Below are 12,838 nucleotides of genomic sequence, written 5' to 3' on the forward strand. Positions count from 1 at the left end.
GACCTCCTACACTTATTCTCTCTCTTCTCTGATCTCTCTTAAAAGCAACTTAACAGTTCCTTCAGCTGAAAATAATCCTTCCTTCCCCTAGTTACCCTTCACCTATGCCTAAAGTCCTTTTCTATTCTGTACTGTACTGTTTTCAACTTTTCACTTCAAATGTGTGGAGAAAAACCACAAAATAAACACTCAGCCCCCAGATTCAGCAAATGTTAACATTTTGCCATATTTTCTTTATCTATCCTTATCTTCCGAATAATGTTTTTGAAGGATTTGGGGGAAGGGAAATCCTTCACTTATACAGTAAATTAAGTACTGAATCAAAGACTAGCTATGTATCATTCCCCGCCTGCCAAATAACAGGTCTTCCTTCCTAAACCACGTGGTGAGCCAGGTATTTATAGAAATGTTTGGGCATCACTATGCATTTTATAATGACAAGAACTCACATTTGCATTTTTATTGCTTAGAATATATCCACATAGGCATTTAACAGCCACGTAGTAATAAAAACATGCCTCCATTTCATCCAAGACCAAAGGTCCCTCCAACACTTGCAGGAGATGTTAGCCTTCTAAATTCCTATCACTCGACAAACATCACCTTGTTAAATGAACTGGTAACAACAACAACAAGCGACAAGTGTCTCTCTGTAATTCTTTATTAAAAATACGGCTGTACACATAGAGACTGAAAACAGGATTAAAGATGAATAACCCATATTGGGATCATGACATTAGAACTTATATTGGTGTTTTTTAGGGAAGTTGTTGACATCCAAATCACAGAACCAAGGTCAAAAGCAAAATACGAAGGTACCCTCAAAAATATTTACAATGAAGTAAATACACTAACAGAATTTAAAATAGGTACAAAAAATTGAAATGACCAATGCCACATGATTTCAAGGGTTGTCCTTTCTGTGCTTTTATCTGTCATACCAGGAAAGTATGGGAAGTTTATATCCTTAATTTGACTATTCTCAGATATTAAAATCTTCCTACGAATTAAAAAGACTAACTTTTAGACAACCTCTTAAATGGAATTACACTATGGAAAAGAGGGCTCCCCCAAAAAACACCTAAGCAGAACTAAGAGTTCTATTGAAAACCATTCCCAATAAAAACTAAATGAAAAATAAATATAAAACAAAGTTTAAAAAAATATGTATTACCTGACACCAACTGTTTTCTGGCTGACAATATTTACTCATGACAACGTATCAGCTGTCTACCTTTTAAATTCAAAGCAAGTCCTGAGGTTACCAGGGGCTGAAGCAAACTAGCATTTATGATGCAAACATTCTTGAGTTTGTGATTTGAACCTGCCTTGCAGAGGGAAGTTTGCTGGTCTACACAGAATGAGAAATTCAAGCCCTATTTTACCCCTGCCCTTCCTTAGCTTTCACAAAACATTGGTCCGCAAATTAAATTTTCAAAAAGTTCCCAGACCCCAAAACTAAAATAGATGATCCCCTTTCATTTTCAAAGAAAACAATATTGGAAAAAATCTCCAGCCCGCTTATAAATTAAGCATTTCATATTTCTTCTAGAATACAAGTAGTTCTTTTTTGTACAAAAGAATTACAATATGATTTGTCAAAAAACATATAAAAAGACAGCTGCTCTTCCTCAAATACATGAGCTAATGATAAAAGACTTTTGCATGTTAATGTCTCTAACTCTTGTTCCTTTTACATAAAAAGAACATCGCGGTGGCAAACGTTAAATCATCCTCTGACTATGGAACATCATGTTCTTTTAAAATCCATCCAGATCAAATGCAGTAATTGATTTTCTTTTTCACTCAACAGCTGATGCTACCACACGTGGACTCAAACACACCTGTTAAGACATGGAAAGCGTGTCCTAGTCTTCAAAGCTTTTAGGTGAAGAGAGGTGCTTTTTCTTGATGCAAATCTCAAGGCAGAGAAAATCATTTTAAAGCTTATAAAAAGTGGACAGAGAAATATTAAAAACTTCTCTGAAAACTACAAATACGTGTAATTATTAAAATTGAAGACTGTAACATCAGTTACAAGTGCTTAGAAGTCTTTCCTGACCTTCTGAGTTCCCACGTTTTCTTCGTAGCTGCACGGTGAGCACCCGGAGCTGGTAAAACATTCAGTGCTGGGGAAGGAGATCTCGTCTTCATGACTGTTTTTTAAGAAAGAAAATTCCTATGTATTTGGCAGTCTTCGGTATCAAAGTATAGGTATTTCATTAACTAGAAATTCCACGAATACCCAAGTTTGGCGACAACTGCACGTCCAAATATTAAGAAAGTTAAGAGGAGGAAAATTCCAAACTTTTGAGATTGACTTACTCAGGAATATCCCATATAGTTATTATCAAAAGTACTATTACTTTGGGCTAAGCAGTGACTGCAAAGGCACAGCAGACCGTTATCCCTCCAAACTCAGGCTGCCAAACTTGCGAGAGCTCTCGCTGCCAGACCACTGCTGTGTTTGGTTCATCTTCTGAACAGTGTCTGTGTCTGTATCCAGTGTCAAGGACCATAATAAAGCTGTGGTTCGAAGAACAGAACTTCATACAAAAAAGCAAACGGGCAAGTAGCTAAAGCGACCTACTCCTGAACTCAGATCATTAACACAATCTCTTAATTCTTTTTCTGGTTAAAAAATAATGGCATAAATGTCAACGTCTCTGACTAGCAGGGAAACACCTTGGTGAAGAGACTCTGGCTGAATGTGGAGCAAAGCGCTCTCTGTGCTCCTTCAGTTTCTCCAATCCTTATTCAGAAAGGATTTAAATCAAGTAAGGGGGACTTTAGAGCCAACAATTCACGGGTATTTCTCTGTGTTCTTCAAAACGAAACACCCCAAGCCTCAATCTGCACGAACAGTGGGTGGCATACAGAGCTTGCATACGAGACTTGTAAGAATTCAGCACTAGACTGTACTTCTACGAAGTTATTTAGCTGGTCCACGACTTCATTCAGGGCAACCCACCCACCAAAGAGCAAATTCTGCAACCCTTAGCGAAGGAAATGCTGCCCGGCATTGTTTCCCCAAAACGTCCTTGCAAAGAGTCCCTCAGTAAGTATACAATGTGGCAGAAGTTCAAGGATCAGAAAAAAGTCTTTAAAAAATTAAAATTAGTGCATATACAGGTGGAAAAAACAGAAGCTGGAACATCATTCACCCAATGGTGCTCCTTAATCTAAAAGAAATTCTTCACAGATCTGGGCCCACTGGCAGCCACAGCTCTAGGATGAGTGAAACATTCTTCCTTTCAAGTAACAGTGTACCTGACTGAAGTGCAAGCAGCTTGGCTCATCTCCTGTTTGTTGCCCAAATGTGAAATGAGATGACGAACACAGTCCAGCTGTAGTGCAATTCGCTATTGGTTCCGCTCCTTGGCCATGTCCCGCCTGCTCTGCTAGCAAATACTACAACTGACCATTGGCAGCTGCAATCAGTTCCTGAAAAGTATTTTCAAAGCAGCGCTTTAAGTCACTGTATGTCACCACAAGGACGCTCTTCTCGTCTCTGGAAATGAGGCTTATTTTTTCTGGCACACCAGCATCTAACTGAAACAAACAGATACACAAAATATGAAGTTCACGCCATGCACGAGATAACGGACTGTATTTTAGGACATTTGAGACAACGATAAATAAACGATTTAAAAAGTTTTGTCACATTCCCTTCTGGAGATACATAAATATTTTATGCACGTACACACCTGTCAGCTCAGATGCTTTATTTTGAGAAAACTGTAACATTTATTAGAGAGGCAGATCTGAGGGTACAACTAAAAAGTACCAGTTTCTTTTCTTTTAGGGTAAGAACAGAGACAGACAAGCATGTTGACCGTGTGCAAACAGAACTTGCTCAGAACCCAGGTGTCTATCATAAGCTCAAGTGCGGTGCAGCCCGCATGCAGGGCCTGGCAACCTGCTAACCGTCCTTCCGGCTCCCACAGCGGTCACACACACAGAAGCGTCACCAGGCAACAAAGCTTGGATGCTTTGCCAACAAAAGCTGCCCTGTATTTCTCTGTATCTTTCATGCTCTTCATATTTGTTTGCATTATATTCCATCCAGTCGATACTCCAGAATTTAATTATTTCCCCAATTATCTTCCAACTTTTTTTGTATCACGAATTACAATGTAAGGAACATACCCATCTACTTCATTTTTTTTTCTACAGAATTACATCCTTAGGAGAAAGACTTAAAAGTACAATCAATCAGAAAGGATGAGTAATTTTACAGCTCATTACATAGAGCCAAATTGCTCTCCAAAGGGTATCAGACACCACTGATTTGTGTGGCGTACCAATTTACCATCAGCTCCATGTCAAATGAGTGCCTTGCTATTTTAATTTACGTTTTTTTGATTAATGTTACCAAATGTTTTCATACATTTACTTTTGTTATTTCCACAAGTGTGAATGTCAGTTTATGATCTTCACCCACACTTATCTATAAGGATTTGGCAGTAATATTTTAATGAGGTCTTTATAAAGCATAAATACTAATCCTTGGTCCATCAAATGGACCTTGGTCATCTTATTATGCTTTTCACTTTATTTCCGTTAGTTTTCAATGTAGATGTTCCCTTTTTTTCCCATTAATTTATTCATTGAAATATGTTTAAAACTAATTCTGAAGACTCGAACTTTTAAATCATTTTGCCAGTGAATTTTAATCATTTCCACCAAAATAAGCTATGTAAAATTTTAATTTTTATATCATTATGTCCCTCCATCATTTTTCATTTATTACTCTTCCCAAATTTAGAAAACTGTCACACTTTCAGATTTGGGATAAGTTTTATTTACTACTATTTTATGAAATGACATAGAATTTTCTTCAAATTTTCAATATCCTAATATTCATTAACAAAATCTTCACTTAAGATACCTGCTGCTGGCTTGATCCATTGGGTCTACCTATTAATGGTTTTATTAGTTCTACACAGTTCTAGTTACTGGTGCTTGCATACTTTGGATACTATTTTCTATAATCTGGTGGAATTCTTCTCTACTCACTGCTCTCGAGAACAAGGTTCTCCCCATAAGGGAAAAAGGCAAATGAATACATAAATCATACTGGATTAGTTCAGTGGTATGCAGTTTTATCCTGTTTCAATGTAGGTGATTGACAATACTCTTTGAAGAGTTTTAAGGAAATTCAAACATGGCAAAGTAGCACTTAAAAGCAAAACTCCACGACCTTTTCCTGGAAGGGTGAGCACAACTCCCGGTAGAGGACATTTTCTCCCCTAGTGCCTGTCATTTAGGGACAGTTTTCTATAAAGAACCAGTACTAAATGCCTTCAATTTCAGGGCCACATACAATCTCGGTCACATATTCTGCGTTTTTTCTTTTCTTTTTGTTTTTATAATCTTTTAAGAATGTGAAAATTATTGTTTGCTTGCAGGCTATACAGAAACAGGCCCATCAGATGGGTTTGGCCCAAAGGCCACAGTTTACCGACTCCTGATTTAGATATAAATCTATACAAAGGTTAAGATTTACTTCTGAAGACCAATTCTAAGGTCTATAATTCCAAGTGATTCATTAAAAATAAAAAGGCATTCCTTCCTTCTCTGGAAATTGTCCTGGCCTTTTTGAAAACACAGAGCTCGCCTCTCAAGTAAATTTATGATATATCTTCATCTACTTAATTTATCTAATCACCTCATTCCCCATTTGTATGGGCTGGGCCTACTGACATCACCAGAGCTGTGCTATTACCACTGTAACATGTGATCAGCGTAACCGCAGTTAATAGGAAACGGGCTGGTAACATGCAGGACATTCAACATGACTCACATGACTTAGAAGAAACTCAACTTTTAAAAAATATTTAAACACAGAATTATTTTTCTGTTTTCCCACTCATTGTTTATTTGGTATAACAAAATAAATAATGGGGGAGGGGAGGCAGTCATTTCGTGACCTTTATCACAATAAAAAGATCCTCAATGAAGAAAAATTCTAAAGTTATTCATGTGGGTCTTTAAAAAAAAATCTTCCTGGTCTAAAAATTAAGTAGCTACACCTATAAAATCTTAATAAACTGTCTTCTAGACTAGAGTAAAGCCATCCATCTTAATTTCTTAAGTTTCTTACTATTTGTAGAGGATGCAATTCTGCGAACTGTAGATGGCATTATGATCGTGAAAAGCCAGATACCAATTACCTTGTTAAGACAAGAAATGATATGACTGAGGTCGATCCAAGGAGCACCCGCTTCTGTCACCTGATGAAAAAGATGATCCCTAAAGAGTTTCAACAGATAACGGTCTCCAGTCTCTGACCAGGTAGGATCCTTCTGAAACCTGGAGAAGGTAATATTTTACCTCAGTAACTGATGCTGAAAGTATGTTTATTCTTCAGACTCCAAACTAGTTTAATTTTATTTTCTCCAATAAATAAAGGCTTTTTTGTAGTTTTTTAATCTCCCGAAAGTTAAAGGGTAGCTAAAAGTTTTTATTTTTTCACATTTTATGCCCAGATTTATTATTTTTAAAAATAATCTCACTTAACATGAAAGTATATGAATACCGGTTTCTAATTCTCAAGGGCAATTACCCCTTACACACCACTATTTTATGATTTCCTTATTTAGGCCCCTATTACTGGATCAAATGGGGAAGAAAGAAATGTCTTTAGATTACAGAGTAGACAGATGGTCAGGGATGTGCTCTACTTTACTGCTGAGCATAAAAGAGAAAAATGTTCAGGAAACAAAAAGGGGGTAGGTTTCGGTTTCCTACCACCATGTGAGGATATGAAAGCATGCTGCAAAGAACTGGAGAACAGACCAGAACCAGTCAGTTTTCAGTGACCTTTTGTAATTTACAGTCTAGTAGGGAAAACAGACATTCAAATAACCAAAGAAAGTTATCACTGTATATTTAAATAATGCTATTAAGAAAAAGCTGTGTAGCACAAAACGGAAACATGAACTCATTTGGGAAGGTACGGAAGGCTCTCCAGAGGAAGCAGCCGAGGCCCTTCCCAGAAGGACGCTCCTCAGTCAGACGCACTGATATTTGTAAAGGCCAGAGCATGGAGGCACTAGAGAAACTTAAGAAAGGTCAGTGTGGCTGGATGGGGTCGGGGAGAAAAGACAAGAGGAAAAAAGGAATACAAAGGGAGGGATAGAGAGTAAGGCCAAAGAGGGGAAAGAGGAAAGACAAGGCAAAGAGTGAGAGAAGGAAGAGAGAGGAGGAGAAAATTAAAAGAAAGAAAAAAAGGGCAGATCTGAAGCAAGGATAAGGAGAGGTCGGACTACGCAGCCTTAGGTCACATTAAAACATTAAAACAGTAGGTCTAAGAGCACAGGGAGAGCCCCCCCACAAAGTTAAAACACAAGTATATGTGTGCTTTGCAAAGATCACTCCAGGGGCTTCCAATTAAAGTTGATTAAACACACCCATTTATCCCTGTTCCCTTTCAAAGCCCCACCAAATTGACAATAAATGTCTTTAAAGGGTATAAATACACAAGGACAAAGGAATCAGAAACAACACTAGCAGACAAAAACCAGTCACAAAAATGTGGAAGGTGGAAAGCAGACAGGTAAGTGGTATGACTTAGCAGACCTGAAAAAAACTGAACTCCAGTGCTACAGGGGACGTGAAAAGGGGAGATCACAAGAAATCAGCCACAGCAGTGAACTCAGGGAGTGACGTCATTAGGTACTACCGGTGCTGGTGTGAAGGAGGCTGCAAACAGCAGAGGGATGAAAGGTGCCCTAAACAGCAGAGAACCGTCTCCTGGCCGCCCCCACTACTGCCTGGCAGGAAGCTGCCCAAAACAGACCACAAACGTTTCTAGACAGGGCGGACAGAGCATCTCCAGCCTGCAGGAGGCGGGGCAGAGCAGGACACAAGGAGCTGAGAAGTGGTGGCTGCGACTATTCAACCAACACTTTTCCCCTACTTGGCTCCCTAAAGCTTGTATACGGGTTTATCATGGAGAGAGCAAGCTGCAAGATGCTTTTCTGGAGATGCTGACCTGCCCACCAGAAACACTGCCACTTAGCAGTCTACGAAAATCAAAAATAATCACACCTAACAGTATCACACTGCTTTATCACACATTCTGCTTTGTCACAATCGTGGGCCCCCCCACAAGGAATTTCCCATTAGCTTTTTAGGACCTCACTTTTAATATTAATGGACAGCCAAGGATCAGAAATCCTTTCGCGAATAAAACAAAACAAAGCAAATTCTTGTTTCCTATAAGATGTTGCAGGGAACAGAACAAAACTTAAAACCAAAAATCTTTAATTGACAACCTCAGAGAAACAAAATTAGATGCAGTAAGAAATATTTAGAGAGTAAAAAGTTCTTGAAACTTGAAAATGCGATAGCAGAAATTTAAATATTCAAAGAAGGGTCAGAAACTTTAATTTTAGACAAAATAAGTTGCAGTAGTTGCCTAGAAAGTAGAACAAAAAGATATGATCCAAAAAATAGAAGAGAATATTAGAATATCAATTGCAAACTCTGACATCTGAATAAAGGTAATTCCGAAAGAGAGAAATTACCAAAGAAACAATAACCAAAGAACATATGTTTCCAAGATTAAAAGGGCCCACCTGCTGTGTCATCAGAATGAATCAAAAACCCACAACAAGTTGTCACATTGGTATGAATTTCTGAACATCAGTGATAAAGAAAAGACCCTAAAAAAGTATGGGGGGAGGGAAAGGATAGGAAAAGAAAATGGCTTTGAATCTGTCTGGAAGCTAAAAGACAGCAGAGCAATGCTTCAAATTCTAAACGAAATTATCATTACTATTATTCAGCTATGTAGTAGAGGTACTAGCTAACACAATCACTAAAGAAAAATTAATAATTACCAATATTTGAAGATAGGACTACATACCTGGAAACTCAAGAGAATCTACTGAAAAACTAACCAAACAATAAGGTAATTGGGTAGAAAATTTACAAAAATCAATGATTTTCATGTACATCGATAACAAGCAGTCTGGGGGCGGGGGAGGGAACTCCCTTTTATAATAGTAACAAGAAAAAATACCTAAGAATAAACTTGGTGTGCTATAACTACATAAAGAGCAACTTAAACATTGAAGAATACTAAAGCAGATGTCAACAAATACAATGGGATACCATTACCTTGGTTAAGATAACTTGACATCTAAAAACATAAATGTTAAGTTTATTAATAAACCTAATAGGTTATATTCTCAATTAAAATACTATCAGGTTTATTGATTTTTTTTAACTAAAACAAGCTGATTTTCGAATTTATACAGAAAATTAACAGTTTTAGGAAAACGAAACAACAAACAATGAAACAGATATAAGAGCACTACCGGTACTAGATTGTAAAACGTCGATCGTTAGAACAGATGCTGCTTTAAACAAGTGGGGGAAAAGTAGACTACTTAAGAAATAGCTTTTAGATCACTGGGTAATCTTCTGGGGGTAAAATAAAATTGAATTCATATCTTATATCCTATATAAATTCAAAATACATAAAAAATTTTAATATGAAAAAAATGAAACCATAAGTATTCTAGAAGAAACCATGAGATCATTCCTTATATTGTGCAATAGAAAAGGCCTGACTTTCTAACTATGACTCAATCTAAAAGTATAAAGGGAAGTTTCATCAATTAGACTACATATATAAATGTGTGCATGGGAAAAAATTAAGCAGAGTCAAAAGGAAAATGACAAACTAAAAATAAAGATTATAAAAAGATTACGAGATTACAAAAGGTAAATCTCTCCAGCTCCTATATTTCAAAAAGAAAAACAGACAATCCACCTGAAAATAAAAATGAGTAGGCAGGAAAGGAGACACAGATGAAACAAAAACATAAAAAAGATAGGCAACATGCTCGCTAATACAAAAAACTGCATCCATCAGGTTGGCAAAAATTCAAGTTAGAAACACTGGTTGGTGAAAGACACTGATGCACTCACTGTACGCTGTTAACCATTCTGTAGCAGCTACCAAATTAGTGACCTTCCCACTGACTTCACAACCACAACTGGGCCTACACTTACGCACACACAAAATTAAGCACGCGTAAGTCAGTCCCTGCAGCATTGTTTGTATGAGCAAAAAACTGAAAACAACCCAAAGGCCCGCCAACAGGGAACTGGAGAAACAGTGCACGCCAAGGATGAGCTAGTACATGGCACAAGTCACAGGAAGCACGGACTGGAAGCAGACCACCTGGATGCGAAGCCCGCTCCTACACTTCCCACTGACATGATCTTGAACGTGGGCTTTAACCTCTGTAAACCTTGCTTCTCTGTTCAATGGGAGCACTAACAGGACATGCATCACACAGTTGTCATGAGAATTAAGTCAGGGCATATTTGTAAACTACTGCAAATAGTGCTTGGTACTCACTAAATATTGGAACAGAATGATTTCCAAAATGTTATGAGAAAAAGAGCAATATACAGAACACTGTATGGTTTACAATTTGTATACATTAAACACCGAGGGGGGAGGAGCTGGTGGAGGGGGGAATTAAGAATATATAGTCGCAATGTGAGAGACCGTGAAAACTCCCAGGCTAACAGTGAAGGGGGGCTCCAGTTGTAAGGTGCGAGCGTGAGCAGGCTTACAGCACGAGCAGCCCACATGGGACAGAAGGACAGAAGCTCCAGGGACAAAGTCTCTGAGGAGGACTGATCCGTTACCTATTCGGGGCCATAAGGAAAGGTGTTTTATAACTCTGGCAGACAGTTTGGAATGAATGGCAGTAAATATTTTTTATTTATTTAGTTTTCTATATAAGATAACTATTAATTCCACAAAAACAAAACTCAAAAAACAAAATACAAAAGAAATGAAATATAGGTTTGATTTACTATGTGGTGTAGCTATGAACAATATTTACCTTGTTATAATAATGTCAACACTAAATAGATTTAACTCAAAATTTATGGGTTAAATGAGAGAGAGAGAGAGAGAGAGAGAGAGAGAGAGAGAGAGAGAGAGAGAGAGAGAGAGAAAGACTGATTGATTGTGTGTGTTTTCAGTTAAGAAAAGGGGTGTGAAAGATAAAGCATCTTCCACAGGACAAAATCATGAGCTGAGTTAAATACTGAAAAAAATCAAGAAAAAACACTATAAGCATACATTTTAGAATAGAGACATAAATTCCAGAAGAAACAGCCAAAGGGTTCTAAAAATGGCCCAACATATAGTCATGTTTTCTTTATTTAGAAAAATTATTACGGAAAGTACTAATTGAGTCTTTTAACTTTGAAGAAAGGGAAGGGGATTTGAATTCTGTCCAAAACAATTCCTTGAGCCACGACATTTATCTATCTGTCCCGTCTCTATTAACAGCGGTGACACTCCTGCCTGTCACTTAAGGTCACAGAGCTGCAGTGCTGCCATCTTGGACAGTTACGTCGTACACACATCAACTCTGCTTCTTTCTTGAACATATGATTAACTTACAAATGAGGCAGAACGAAATGACAAAGAACGTGAGACGGTGATGCTTTTCCGATGTCACTGATATGACAGCTATAAATAATGCGCTTTCAGAGCAGATAGGAGGCAGCAGGAACTAGAGATTTCTGAAGCCTCTGATCTGCCCAAGGTAAACGGGGTTGACCAGGCTTCAAAGAGGAGACAGGGTGAAGGCAGGGCTGATGGTCATAAAATACCCCTTCTGTGCAAGCCACATGCTGATTTCGAACACAGAGCATTTCTGTATGTGTATGTGTGTGAAATCCTTACGACAACCACGCCCAGGCTGTGACTGTAAGAGACCACCCTAACAGCTAACAACAATAAGCTTAAGGTCACTTCGCAGGAGAATTTTTTCCCCCCAAATAAAACCGGTAAGAATAAGGTACACTCATTCTTATTATGCAAAACAGAGCCCTTGGTTAAAAACGTATCATAAAATACTGTAAATCCTTACTCCGGCCTCTCATTGATTGTTCCCAATTTTGCTAGAAGCCTAAACAGTCTTCCATTTTGAACCTCCTATAAAACATTTTAAAAAGAGAGAAAATATTAATGTTCCAGCTAACTAAATATAAAAGTAAAAGTTTACAAAAACTGGTAGGTACCCTGAACCAATATTACCTTTAAACAATAAATCTTAATATCCCTTTAAACAATAAATCTTAATATCCCCACCTTTCAGTTACACTTTTAAATACAACATGTCCATGTCATTCAATAGCAAGATTATGTAACTGGTCATTTCTAAGAATCGTTAAGTAACTCACATTAAAAAAAAAAAATCAAGACTTTATCATGTGACTGTAGCAAAGCCATAAACAAAAAGAAAACAAATGCCCAGAGAACATAGGAAAGTAAAATACTGAACGTTAAGTTTGGACAAAAATATCTGCAAACAATCTTGGCCAAGTCTGCACTATACTGAGCACAATAATTACTACTCACACACACAGAGGCAAGTGTGTACACTCTCTTAACTACACCCTACCTTTGCAAGGTCTTCCTCGATGACATCATTTCTCATCTGAGCAGCATCCAATTGAGTATAAAATCGAGCACCGATCATGGGCATGATGTCATTTACACTTCGCATCCTATTTTGGTCAGTCAACAGATACCTAACCAAAATAAAGAATGACTTGAATGCCAAACGGATTCAACAAACAATGTAACCCACAAGCATGTAGCTACTGTTGCCATTGTCATATTAGTGCACACGATTTTGAAAACATTTTTTCATGCAAGTCTAGTTCACTTTTAAAGCTTAATAATTCTCTTTTCTCTGGAAAATCTTAAGAGCCAGTGAAGGGAAAAACTGTAAACATGTCTCTTTCTCTACTTTTTCCGTGTTCTGAAATAAGAAAGGAAAATCGA

At 37.6% G+C, this 12,838-nt stretch overlaps 1 protein-coding gene across 8 annotated transcripts in view; it reads right to left on the bottom strand.

Annotated features, from left to right (window-relative positions):
* Positions 1 to 644: 644 nt before the first annotated feature.
* PAN3 (poly(A) specific ribonuclease subunit PAN3) overlaps positions 645 to 12,838 on the bottom strand; it is a 134,898-nt gene continuing 122,704 nt past the window's right edge. For 7 of the 8 annotated variants that reach the window (XM_081046013.1, XM_081046012.1, XM_081046011.1 and 4 more), the window contains 4 exons: positions 12,453 to 12,582; positions 11,919 to 11,983; positions 6,177 to 6,315; positions 645 to 3,552 (listed from right to left, as the gene is read on the bottom strand). In XM_081046013.1, the coding sequence (XP_080902139.1) occupies positions 3,412 to 3,552; positions 6,177 to 6,315; positions 11,919 to 11,983; positions 12,453 to 12,582 (475 nt within the window). In that variant the 3' untranslated portion in view covers positions 645 to 3,411. The remainder of the gene's footprint in view (positions 3,553 to 6,176; positions 6,316 to 11,918; positions 11,984 to 12,452; positions 12,583 to 12,838) is intronic. The other variant, XM_081046015.1, reaches the window with a different exon arrangement.

This window comes from Rhinolophus hipposideros (assembly GCF_964194185.1).
Source record: "Rhinolophus hipposideros genome assembly, chromosome: 4".
Taxonomy (NCBI): Eukaryota; Metazoa; Chordata; class Mammalia; order Chiroptera; family Rhinolophidae; genus Rhinolophus; species Rhinolophus hipposideros.